Source organism: Zootoca vivipara, chromosome 3 (assembly GCF_965207765.1).
Source record: "Zootoca vivipara chromosome 3, rZooViv2.hap1.1, whole genome shotgun sequence".
NCBI classification, from domain to species: domain Eukaryota; kingdom Metazoa; phylum Chordata; class Lepidosauria; order Squamata; family Lacertidae; genus Zootoca; species Zootoca vivipara.
Genome location: NC_142586.1, coordinates 10,146,431 through 10,160,098, shown reverse-complemented (window position 1 = coordinate 10,160,098; position 13,668 = coordinate 10,146,431). Strand labels below are relative to the sequence as shown.

The 13,668-nt window shown below is 44.7% G+C and overlaps 1 protein-coding gene across 2 annotated transcripts in view; it reads left to right on the top strand.

Annotated features, from left to right (window-relative positions):
* FGF18 (fibroblast growth factor 18) overlaps positions 1-13,668 on the top strand; it is a 115,454-nt gene that overhangs the window by 51,195 nt on the left and 50,591 nt on the right. For both annotated transcript variants that reach the window (XM_035110150.3, XM_088665550.1), the window contains one exon: positions 8,702-8,882. In XM_035110150.3, coding sequence (XP_034966041.2) covers positions 8,702-8,882 — 181 coding nt within the window. The remainder of the gene's footprint in view (positions 1-8,701; positions 8,883-13,668) is intronic.

Below are 13,668 nucleotides of genomic sequence, written 5' to 3'. Positions count from 1 at the left end.
TTGTTGCACAACACACCAACCCCGAAAGTCAGTTGCACTATATTATTTTCCGTGCAGCAGCCTAACAGCCCACGGATAGAAACTGGTGTTTAGCCTGTTGGTACGACTGATTATACTTCTATATCTCCTGCCCGAGGGTAGAAGATTAAAGAGGTGCTGGCTGGGGTGTGAACTGTCCCTGAGAATTTTTGTCACTCTCCTAAGATCCCTTGCGATGTCATCTAGCGGTCTCAGGGGACAGCCCATGATATCATGGGCTGTGTTCACCACTCTCTGTAAAGACTTTCTGTCCGTGGCTGTCAAGCCAACGTACCACACTGTGATACAATATGAGAGGACACTTCCTATTGTGAACCGGTAGAAGGAGGTCATCAATTGTTGTTTGGCATTGTTCTTTTGCAAGACCCTGAGAAATGGAGTCTCTGTTGGCCTTCCTAACCACCTGAGTTACTGTATATTCCTGCGTATAAGACTAATTTTTAACCCAGGACAATCTTCTCAAAAGTCGGGGGTCGTCTTATACGCCGGGTCGTATTTCTTATATGGCAAGTATATCCCAAACGCTATATTTTAACTGGAAAAGTTGGGGGTCGTCTTATATACCCAGTCGTCTTATACGCCGGAATATAAGGTATATTGTTTGTCCAAGTGAGATCTTCACTAAGGTAAACTCTCTGGAATTTAAAGGAAGAGACTCTCTCCGCACAACCCCCCTGATATACAACAGGGCTAGTTCCCCTCTCTTCCTCCGAAATTCCAACACCCTCTCCTTTGTCTTGCTAATATTTAGGTGCAACTTATTCTCTAAGCACCATGTAGATAGATTCTTTTTGAACCTCCCCCCGTCTGCTTCAGGCTCAAGACATTTTGCAGCCTGAGGCAAAGGACAAGATGGCGCTCTCCCCCAGGCACATACAGAAACTGATTGGACTGGTAGTTGAATCTCACCCCAGTGCTGGTGAAAGGACAGAGTCTTTCACTGCACTTGAGGGCAGGAGGCTAGCATGGGAGGAACAGGGCAGGACACATGGCACTCACAAGCTCTGGCCCTTTCCTGCACCTCATCATCTGCCGCCTGAGGCAGCTGCTTCACTGTAGGGGTGGCCTCGGCCTGCTTTGACTGACGGTTGGGATCTTTCCTAGCTCTGTAACTCAATAGCCATTAATCAGAGATGCCCAGGATTGATTAACCTTGGGTTGTGTTCTTGTGAGTTTGGAATCTGTTCAATAAGTGTATGTTTTTATTTACAGATGGTACAGTGTTATCACTTCATGACTCTTAAAATACAATACAATATTTTTTAGCCTTCATAATAGCCTCAGCGGCTGCTGATTCCATAATTCTTTTTATAAGTTTGTCCCTTTAAAGGCACTGTAGTCTGGTTTCTATGATGATTGGGAGAAGAGTTAGTTGGAATAAAGAAGGGAAGGAAGAAGTTTGAGGAAAGATAGAAACAAGTTCCAGAAAATTTCCACAGGTTAAATAGAGAAATGCCTGTTGTAAAGATGGATCCACCAGAAAAAGAAAACATATTATCACAGTTGCGAGCTGGCAGAAGCTTGGGGGTTTCAGCGTTGCATGCAATTGGCACCGTTTGTCAGTCGGCTGAGTGATGTTATGCATTCCCCCCCCCCAAAAAAGCTCAACAACTTTGGGTCATCTCTCCCCATTTTCTTAAACTGGACTCCCCCAAAATAGGGGTTGTCTTATACATGTGCAGATGCCAGTATCAGAAATGCAGCCATTAGGAAACTGGATACAAGTGTGGTTTCCATTGTCAGTGGAGAGGCCTTGTAAGCTTCAGAAGCAGAGGCTGAAGGACCATCTGTCATGTATGATCTAGCTGAGGTGCCTGCATCGCAAGGGTTTGGACTAGATGGGTTTTGGAGTCCCTTCCAGCCAGCGTGGGTTAAGAGCGGTGGACTCATAATCTGGTGAACCGGGTTCACTTCTCTGCTCCTCCACATGCAGCTGCTGGGTGACCTTGGGCCAGTCACACTTCTCTGAAGTCTCTCAGCCTCACTCACCTCACAGAGTGTTTGTTGTGGGGGAGGAAGGGAAAGGAGATTGTTAGCCGCTTTGAGACTCCTTAAGGGGACGAAGGGGACAACAGAGGACGAGATGGTTGGACAGTGTTCTCGAAGCTACGAACATGAGTTTGACCAAACAGCGGGAGGCAGTGGAAGACAGGAGTGCCTGGCGTGCTCTGGTCCATGGGGTCACGAAGAGTCGGACACGACTAAACAACAACAACAAGGGGAGTGAAAGGCGGAATATCAACTCCTCCTCCTCCTCCTCCTCCTCCTCCTCCTCCTCCTCCTCCTCCTCCTCCTCCTCTTCTTCTTCTTCTTCTTCTTCTTCTTCTTCTTCCTCCTCCTCCTCCTCCTCCTCCTCCTCCTCCTCCTCCTCCTCCTCCTCCTCCTCCTCCAACTACAATTCTATGATTCAAAAGTGTTGCTGATTACCGTATGTTAGTTGCAGAAGTCTGCCATTTCTGCCGCTGGTTCTATTATAGTTTTGTTAAGAAATAAATACAGGCTGTGGTGTGGGTATATTGGCATTCATTGATAGCTTCTGGGAGGGTAATCAGTTACACACAGTTTGTATCTTTTTATAAGCTCTTTTTTGTGGGGGGGGGAGGGGAGCTGCTGTAATGCTGAAGGGGACATGTCTTTCCCGGTCACCCTCCATGCAGTAGCCTCAACCTAACGGCTTGGGTCTTGCAGTCAAGGCTAAAAGAGGAAATGGCAGCAAATAATGGGGTGTTACATTTCAACACACGCCTAAAAAAACACCACTCTGGGGGTGGCCTTGCAAATTTTCTAATTGGCAAAGTGGAAGTTTGCCAAAACCATAGAAACAAAATAGTGATTAGCCTTCTTTCCAGACCTGGAAAAGCGACATCTTAGATATTTCTTGTTGATCTTGCCGAGATAATTTTATATGTTTGGAAGGTCATGAAGGAAATAATTACTGGGAGGTTGGTTCACTGGCTGAAAGGTTCTTTTAAAAAGGTATTTTCAATGTATCAAAGAGACTTGCATTTGTTTACTTTTTGAAATCAATAAGGGCCCTAAATGGAGGAATATTTAATTCTTGCAAATGAATGTCCTTTCAAAGCCCAGGGACTTCAAAAAGCTGTGTATACTATGCTCCTGTTTACAATTGTTTTGCTAAAGTAAGATGATCCGTATGTCCTGCATGGGACCTAATTAATCTTATATTTTTATTGTTGATTTTAAAGCCATTCATATTCTCCCTTTCATTCAAGACTCGAGGGGAATAGCAAAAATGAAACAACAATAATCACAAATTTTGATGTAACTTGGGTTATGTCAATAAAATATAGGCAAAGAAAGAGGTGGGAAAGAGAAAAAGCATTAGTTGCTTGATAACTCCTTCTGCAAAAAGGAAGACGATTATATAGAAAGCAAGAAGACAGAGATTTGCTATAGGGGGAAATTCTGCTCGCCAGTTTTGTTTTCCTGATTGAGGGCTCTTCTCCTGTTGTAGTACACCTCTACATATTCTCACCTATGGCTACATATAGATGACTTGATCCAACCAGCGTAAACATACACAGTGGTACCTCTGGTTACGAACTTAATTCATTCCGGAGGTCCATTCTTAATTTGAAACCGTTCTTAACCTGAGGTACCACTTTAGCTAATGGGGCCTCCCGCTGCTGCCGCCACGTGATTTCTGTTCTCAACCCGAGGTACTACTTCCAGGTTAGCGGAGTCTGTAACCCAAAGTGTTTGTAACCCGAGGTACCACTGTATGTACACAGCAGGGGGGGGGGTTCTTTTTTATTTTATTGCAACAACAGCAATATATACAGCTGAAGAGGCAAGCAACCTTTCAGTTTAAAAGTGAAAAGGGGGCTAGTTGACATTTCAAAGAAAACTCCAGTTCAATATTTTTTACTTTTATTTTCTTTGTTGCTTCTCCCCTGAGAAAAGAATAGGGACCACTGGTCATTCATAGACCCCCATTTAAGAACTACCGCCCTGGAGCCACAGAAGTCAGCAGTATTGTGAAACTGATTGGAAGCTGCTTTTGGCATCCTTCATTGGCTCCCAGTACGTTTCCGAGGGACGCGGGTGGCGCTGTGGTCTAAACCACTGAGCCTCTTGGGCTTGCTGATCAGAAGGTCGGCGGTTCAAATCCCCGCGACGGGGTGAGCTCCCGTTGTTCGGTCCCAGCTCCTGCCAACCTAGCAGTTCCAAAGCATGTCAAAGTGCAAGTAGATAAATAGGTACCACTACAGCGGGAAGGTAAATGGAGTTTCTGTGCGCTGCTCTGGTTTTGCCAGAAGCGGCTTAGTCATGCTGGTCACATGACCCGGAAGCTGTCTGCAGACGAACACCGGCTCCCTTGGCCAGTAAAGCGAGATGAGCGCCGCAACCCCAGAGTCATCTGCGACTGGACCTAATGGTCAGGGGTACCTTTACCTTTACGTTTCTGAGCACAATTCAAAGTGTTGGTGCTGACCTTTAAAGCCTAAAGCCTAAATGGCCTCAGCCCAGGATACCTGAAGGAGCATCTCCACCCTCATTGTTCAGCCCAGACACTGAGGTCCAGCACCGAGGGCCTTCTGGTGGCTCCCTCCCTGTGAGGTTACAGGGAACCAGGCAGAGGGCCTTCTCAGTAGTGGAGTCCACCCTGTGGAATGCCCTCCCATCAGATGTCAAGGAAATCAACAACAAGGAAATAAACAACTATCTGGCTTTTAGAAGACACCTGAAGGCAACCCCATTTAGGGAAGTTTTTAATGTTTGATGTTTTATCATGTTTTTAATAATTCTGTTGGGAGCCACTCAACACTGCAGGGCGATATTTTCACCAACAATTAAATTTGCCACTAAATTTTGTGTAAAGTGATACTTAACGATGAATATGCTTTGGCCAAACGAATGAAGGATTTCTCAGGGAAATTTGGAGAAATGCGTTAGGAAATGCCTGTTAAAAGGGCAGTGCATAAATTCATTAAACAAAAACCTTTTTTTAATAAAAACCCCCAAGATGAGCAACATCTCTCAGGGAGCTTTTCTGCTTTCTTGGTAACCACCAAATTGGGCCTCGATGACATTTGACATGAGTATAAAATGAATGCCCTGCTCAGCTGAAATTTGCGGGAATGTTGAGGAAAGCTTAAAAATAAAATCATCAAAGGGTATACTGTACACCCCTAGGGAGCTGTTGAATTTCACCAGAAGTGAAACTCGAGGTAAATTTCAAGGATTCCCTTTTTAAATGAAATATCTGCAAGAGTTTCAGAGGGCATAATTTTGAATGCATTGCTCTTAAATTGTTGAGATGCCTTGAGGTGGGAAGGGTAGCATTCACACGCCATGAACAGTATTCTTTCTATGTGAGATAGATGGTTTGGTGTGTGTGTGTGGATAAAATATTGTCAATCTGAGTCATTGTGCCAGCCTTTTTTCCAGCAACTTGCACCTGGCCTACCTTCAAAGACTGCACTGGAGATTGTTGTCTTTTAAAGGTGCTTGAGGCTTCTGAAATAAATTGAGAACCATCCACTAAGTTAAAAAGCCACCCTGCCTCTCAACCACACATTTTCTCATGTGCATAACAATGGGCTGTGTTAAATGCATTTCAGAGCATCTATTGCTCTGAAGTCCGCTGACTGGGTTGAGTGGCCACGGATTGAACTTCAAGGAGGGGAAACAGCTCTACTGAAGTATGAAGAAAATATCCAGTGTTTAAAATGCATGTTTCTGCTGTGGCATTTGGTGCAGTGACAACAGTTATGGTATCTGAACATTCAGGCAATCATGTAGATCGTGCAATTTTGTGTTTAAGGGGACTTTGTGGCTGCATATTCAGCGGCCAAACTACAAATACCAGCAGACTGTTACTTTGTTGTTGGAGGGTGTGAGGAAGGCAGGAAGCTGTGGGTTTGTGTGTGTGTGTGTGTGTGTGTGTGTGTGTGTGTGTGTGTGTAGAACTGCAAAAAGGAAAGAGTCAAGATGCCTCTCTTACAATGTTGACGCTTTGCTCTAGATTATAGCCCCTGTGGCTTCATTTCATTTCATTTTTATATGGAGGAGGTAGAGCTAGAAACAAGGGATAATTTTGTTCTGTTTTAATGCAATTTTATCTGATTTGTACATCAGTAGGAACACAGCTGTCTTTCCAAAGTTCGCACTTCTCCAAATTTTGTGATGCAGTTCTCCAATTAAAAAAAATATACGAAAAGCATCTACTATTAGGGACCGGTGTGCAGAAAAAAAAAATACACACATCAGTGGAAATAATGTGTAAAATTCCTTGCAAAAATGTATACGAATTTCCTAATAATAATACTAATACTAATAATACTAATAAAACTAATAATAATAATAATATATTATTTATAGCCCACCCATCTGGCTGGGTTTCCCCAGCCACTCTGGGCGGCTTCCAACAGAAAAATAAAACACAGTAATCTATTAAACATTAAAAGACTTATAGATCTATAGAAAGAAAGTTTTCAAGTTGGTGCAGAAATCTAGGAACCGAAATTGACAATCAAGCTACACTTGCCTGTTACATGTAAAAGGGATGGTGTAAGAGGTAGCATTTTATATTTTAATTTTTTTATTCTCTCTGCAAATTGCTAGAATCCTGACCAAGCTGTCTGTCTGACTGATGATTTCTCATCTCCAGTGCTTGCATTCACGAGGCAGAGTTGCTCCCACCAGTAGCCAGCAGGAGTTAGAGGGCAGCCATCTCCTAAAAATGCCTATTGGGCAGTGAAGCCACTCTGAGGGGAGGAAATATAGGGGGATAATAGGGGGATAAACCAGAAGCGGTTTAATCCTGCTGGCCACATGACCCAGAAAGCTGCCTGTGGACAAATGCCGGCTCCCTCGGCCTGAAAGTGAGATGAGCGCCACAACCGCATATTCACTTTTGACTGGACTTAACCGTCCAGGGTTTCCTTTACTGTCACAGTGGCCGGAGTGGACTACTTCAGAGTAACGACGCTACGCAGCTCTGCATTTTATTCTTTTATTGGTGCTGCGTATTTACAGTGCTGAAGTCATTGCTATTTACACGGAGTGATGTGATCAGTCGGTTTCAGAACCTCCTAATGGCTTTTGGCGCGTCTTTCTCCAACACAAAAGCTTTGGCAGACCCATCCTCTTTCCCCTCCTCTTTCTGCGTAGTTCTGGAGTTGGGGGGATGGGTCTCCCCCCCTTATTCGCCCCTTCCTGTCCCACCTGGGACCCTGGCTCCTCTACCTTGCCTGAGCCTCGGACACGACTTCCTGCTTCCCCACTGGAATCGGAACTCTCTCTGCTTTCCCCTGTGCTCGGTGATTGGCTTGAACTCAGGAGGGGAGGGACTTCGTGATATCCCCTGTCCCTCACATTTACCTTTTACCTTTACCTACCTTTTGTATACAAATAAATGTGTGTTGATTCATTAGCTTGTTATTATAGACCTCTGGTAAGGGAACCTAATATGCAGGAACAGGAGAGTAAAAGCAAGTTAAGAAACCCCAGTCTGGTCCAAGGTGCAAAGGACATAATTCTCATGAACATGGTGAGCAATGTGTTGGCGTGCCAGGCAGTGTCTCCTTGTTATTCAGGTGGACAGCACTTGTGGGCTGGTACATTGGCCAGTTTCTCTCTCCTTCAGCATCAGCATGACATCACAATGGCCTGTGTCTCTCCTTCTGGTTGGACACATCCGTGTGAGAACACAGTGGCCAGTCTGTGAAATAGGCAGCATCAGCATGAGATCACAGTGGCCAGTTTTTCTCCCTCAGGTGGCTAGCATGGGCCACAGTGGGCAGCCTCTGTCCTTCAGGCAGGGAGCATCATCCTGTGGGGAGAGGCATTCATTCGTCTTCGTTCCTCTTCCACTCAGGCAGGCAGTGGAATGTGGGCAGAATATTTATTTCTCTCGCGGAAGCTGCCAAAAGCAGGTACATGTCAGCACAATCTCTTTCTCAATGAGGTGGGCTTAGTTGGGAGCAGATGGTGGACCCTGTATGTTCTTCTCTTAGTGAGGTTGTCAGCAGATGTATGAGTGTAGTGGTCATCTCCCGAAATGGGCAGCAGCATGCAGACAGAGAAGCAACAGGAAAGGCAAAGAGCAGGCAAGTAGGCAATTCATCTATTGCAGGGCCTCTCTACTTACAAGAAGTGGACGCAGGTGGCGCTGTGGTCTAAACCACTGAGCCTCTTGGGCTTGCCGATCAGAAGGTTGGTGGTTTGAATCCCTACAACGGAGTGAGCTCCCGTTGCTTTGTCCCAGCTCCTGCCAACCTAGCAGTTTGAAAGCATGCCATCGCAAGTAGATAAATATGTACCGCTGTGGTGGGAAGGTAAACGGCCTATCCGTGTGCTCTAGCTTCCGTCACAGTGTTCTGTTGCACCAAAAGTAGTTTAGTCCTGCTGGCCACATGACCCGGAAAGCCGTCTGTGGGCAAACGCTGGCTCCCTTGGCCTGAAAGTGAGATGAGTGCCACAATGCCTTTGACTGGACTTAACTGTCTAGGGGTCCTTTACCACCTTCTTCTTCTTCTTCTTCTTCTTCTTCTTCTTCTTCTTCTTCTTCTTCTTCTTCTTCTTCTTCTTCTTCTTCTTCTTCACCTTTTTATGTGTTACTTGCATTTGCGAATGAACAACATTGCCCTAGTTGACTGTCTGCTTTCCCCCTTCTTTAAAATAAAAATAAAAATAGATGTTTGTTGCCGAAGAAAATGTGGATTTTCGGATACACGTGGAAAATCAAACACGAGCGCGAGACGATGTGAGCAGGAAGCAGCTCAGACTCTATCAGCTGTACAGCAGAACAAGTGGGAAGCATATTCAAGTTCTAGGTAGACGGATCAGTGCCAAAGGAGAAGATGGAGACAAATATGGTAAGAGGATTTCTTTTTATTTGCTATGCCAGCTTCCAATGTGTGAATATGGGGGGCGGGGAGGCAGGGGTACATGCCTTCAGTGTCATCCGCCACAATGAGGAATATATTAGGCCTAGCCAATATATATATATGATATTGAACGGATTACAGATGCCTGTGTAGGCATAGCCAGTTAGAACTGAGGCAAACTGGACGCCAATTGCTTAGGTGAACTGGTGAATTTTACGGTAAGAATAAAATGGCTGAGGATGAGACATGAGATGGTTTTGCCCTAATTGAACCACTTAATTTGCCTCCAGCTTGAGTCAGTCGTTGCTACTTTAGGTTACTGTGTTGCATGCTCTTTTTTACACTCATATCATGACTTCCCTGACTTATCCTGAATTATTGTACAGTGGAACCTCGGTTTATGAACACCTCGGTTTACGAATTTTCGGTATGTTGTTAGATATAGAGAGATTGTGTCTTCGGTGGGTCAGTGTGTTTCGCTGTTAACCAGGAGATTGATGGTTCGAGCCTACGCAGGGACTGCTGTGGCCGGTATCCCTGCATTGCAGGGGGTTGGACTAGATGGCCCTCAGGGCCCCTTCCAACTCTACGACTATGATTCTGCACTCAGATGGACAGGCATGTTCTATACTACCCATCTCCACCCCCTGACCATAGTTCAAAAGGCTAATCTCTACACCACGTAGCCACAGTGAAAAGGCTCTTTTCATGCCACGAAGCTGACTGATTAGTTAACTGGACATGTGGGATTAACTTTTATGTCACCTGATCCCTCTGATCAGATTCTGTGCCTTTGTAGTATACCTTTCCTAATGTGATTATTGTGTTTGCTAAAATTAAATGCGTGTGAAGTGATCATGGGCATTTTTCTTCCTTTAAAATTGCATTCAGTCACATAGCCACAAAAGATATTTCATCCAAGGGTGGCTAATGAATTTAAATAAAAAGTACATTTGCCCCCTTTTGCGCCAGGCAGCTTTGCGGGTGGGTCCCGGGCCTCCCTTGAAAACCAGCCTATCGCAGGCCAGATCCTATTCCTGCTGCCAATGGTGGCAGGAGTTTGGTGGGCATTTCCCTGGGCGCAGGACCAATTGACCAACTTGGCACCGTGCCCAGAGGAAGTTCAAATTACCAGCTTGCAGGGACGGGCAGGAGTGACATGCGCCATTGCTTGCCACGATGCCTATGGCCAAACCTCACATCTGTAACCAATAAAGTTGTGGCCTTATTTGATCCCCAAAAGCAATATGCCGTGTGTTGTCTAGTTATTTGCGCCTTAGGGAACAGGATGGTCAAGAGGCCTCGATATGCAAGAACAACAATGACACAACGCCTTAAATATTACAAATTCTGTTTGTAAATATTACAACAATTCTGTTAAAATAGCTACTATCTGTTTTGGCTTCTGATTGCTGGTTGAAAAAAGCACCTATTTTATTCATTTATTGAGAAATGCCCATGAATATTCAGGGGCAGGGGGACATCATCATCAGCAGACAGAAGGAAGCAATTGCAGAATCACATTCAGTTTTAGTAGTGCAGCTGAGGCTCCAATAAAGTACTTTGGCCGCCTCATGAGAAGAGAAGACTCCCTGGAAAAGACCCTGATGTTGGGAAAGATTGAGGGCACAAGGAGAAGGGGACGGCAGAGGATGAGATGGTTGGACAGTGTTCTCGAAGCTACCAACATGAGTCTGACCAAACTGCGGGAGGCAGTGCAAGACAGGAGTGCCTGGCGTGCTCTGGTCCATGGGGTCACAAAGAGTCGGACACGACTAAACGACTAAACAACAAAAACCAGTGTTTATAAGGCATAATTACACAATTATGTAACACACTGTTCAGCTGCAAACATCTCTAGTATTCTGATCCTCTATCAGTGTTTTGATAAACTAGAAGCTTGACCCAAAGTAAACAATTCCCAAAGTTTCCCCCTTAACCATTTTGATTCCCTAGCAAAGATATTTCCTTTGTCTACACGAACCTTGCCATGAGCAGAACATGTCATCTAGGATCATGAAATGTTGCTGAAGAAATTGAGGATTTGCATGAACCTTCTGCTATTTGGGTAGATAATTTTGGTGGCCTTGTGGAATAAGAAAGCCCTACAGTCCAAACCTAAGCCCTACAGTCCAAACTTAAGTGTGTTTATTCAGAAGTAAGTCCCATTGAGCTGAATGGAGCTTACTCCCTAGTAAATGTGTTCTGCATTGCAGCCTTAACTGCTTTCCAGAAAGTAAGGATAGCGCAAACCTGATGGATCTCTCTGGGAACAGTGTTCCAGGGGGATATCTCTACTGCACCTATTCTCTGTCAATCTGCAGGCAAGGTCCAGCTCTGAGGGCCTTCTGGCGGTTCCCTCACTGCGAGAAGTGAAGTTGCAGGGAACCAGGCAGAGGGCCTTCCCATGGTGTCTGCCCTGTGGAATGCTCTCCCATCAGATGCCAAGGAAATAAACAACTACAGCCATACCTCGGTTTAAGTACGCCTTGGTTTGAGTATTTTCAGTTTAAGTACTCCGCGGACCCATCTGGAACGGATTAATCCACTTTCCATTACTTTCAATGGGAAAGTTCGCTTCAGGTTAAGTACGCTTCAGGTTAAGTACAGACTTCCGGAACCAATTGTGTTTGTAAACCGAGGTACCACTGTATCTGGCTTTTAGAAGACATCTGAAGGCAGCCCTGTTTAGGGAAATTTTTTAATGTTTGATGTTTTATTGTGTTTTTATATTCTGCTGGAAGCCACCCAGTGGGGTGACCATTGCAGCAACATGGCCCTCGGTCCTATATACCTGAAGGTCTCCACCCCCATTGTTCAGCCCGGACACAGAGATCCAGTGCCGAGGGCCTTCTGGCGGTTCCCTCACTGCGAGAAGCAAAGCTACAGGGAACCAGGCAGAGGGCCTTCTCGGTAGTGGCGCCCGCCCTGTGGAACGCCCTTCCACCGGAGGTCAAGGATATAAACAACTACCTGACATTTAGAAAACACCTAAAGGCAGCCCTGTTTAGGGAAGTTTTTAATCTGTGATATTTTAATGTATTTTGGTATTTGTTGGAAGCCGCCCAGAGTGGCAGGGAAACCCAGCCAGATGGGCGGGGTATAAATAAATAATAATAATAATAACAACATAGCAGCTGCTGATGCCATGCTCTCTCTCTGTGGGCATGCTCATAGCATCAGTCCATGCCTAGTGCAACCAGACAGAGAGGAAAACAACCTTGCTTACCTCTTGTTGGGCTTCAGAGCAGGGCAGAAGCAGCCAGTGGAAGACTATAGCTTGACAGAACTGGAGAACCGACTTTTCACGTATACGTATGATGGCTTTCTTCAGACAAAAGTGGCAACCGGACACCAAAATCTTTCTGAGATGGTTCCTATGGCCATTATTAGCTTTCGTGTCGCTGCCGGAGTTAAGGTGACGCCCTTTTCTCCCCCACTTCCATTTGTGTCAAGAGAGTTTCTTGGGATTTAGTCTGTCTCATCAACATTCCAGTAGCCCTATTGAGCCTACTAGTGCCCCAGAATTGAGCCTCAAAGGTGAGGAGTTTTGAGACATTAACGGGGTGACTACTGTCATACTACAGTGGTACCTCTACTTACGAATTTAATGCGTTCCGAACACACATTTGTAAGTCGAAAAAAATTGTAAGTCGAATCCCATAGGAATGCATTGGGAGAAAAAAATCGTAAGTCGAAGCAACCCTATCTAAAAATTCATAAGTAGAAAAAATCCTATCTAAACCGCATCCAAGATGGCGGACGGAGCTCCATTTGTAAGTAGAAAAATTCGTAAGTAGAGTTATTCTTAAGTAGAGGTACCACTGTACTTCTAAGCATTAAGTGTTTACAAACCCACTAAAGCACATTGAAAGCATGCTTGCATTAAATTCTCAAATAGAAAACACCGGCCAAGAATAGATGAAATTGAGTTTGTGTAATGATCGTTTTGATGTATTGCTTCTGAAAGGAGCTAGGATCCATTTAATCAGATATTAATCAGGCTAAGTCTAAATGCTAGCTACTTTCGAGATATTTCACAGTGGCAGGATGCTTAATATTTCCGAAGGGCTTTTAGATCATTGAGAAACATGAGGAGGGTTACGCCTGGACAGATTACTTAAAATGTGACTGTTCAATAATTAGATTTCCATCTTTTAATTCTCTAAGATGTTCTCCCCCCCACCCCAATCCAGGATAAGAATGTGAAATGGTTTACTAATTCTTTTTCATGCCCTGACTTTTTTAAAAAAAAAACAAAAAAAAACAAAGCTTGGGGGGGGGGGGAGGACAGGAGGAGGAAAGGAGAAAAGATACACATTACATGGTATCTCACACTGATGGTACAGATAGGAGAGCAGGCAGTATGTATTTCCGAAACACTAGATTTTCATTGTACAAAAGAGGGAAGACATTCTATACTCTTTGTTCCCTCTTTGTGTGTGGTTCTCTTGCAGGGCTTTATCTGTATTTCACAGCTCAGAGATTGTATTACCAAGTATCAGACTTAAGTGTTTGGCTAAGAGGTAATTTCAAAGTTCCTCTGTGCTGGGCAGAATTGTTTTGTGCACGGTTCAACTTCATACCTGAATGGTCTGCCGAGAGCCAAAACATTTGGGGAAATGACAAATTGCATAGAGGTTGCATGGCTGTAATACTGCACAGGACATGTTGAAGTTGAATGAACTAGATTTTTGGATAATGGGGTTGGGTGGGTCAGAACTCGGTTGGTAAAGCAGGTCATAGGTTTGATCCTGAGCGTCTCTAGATAGAG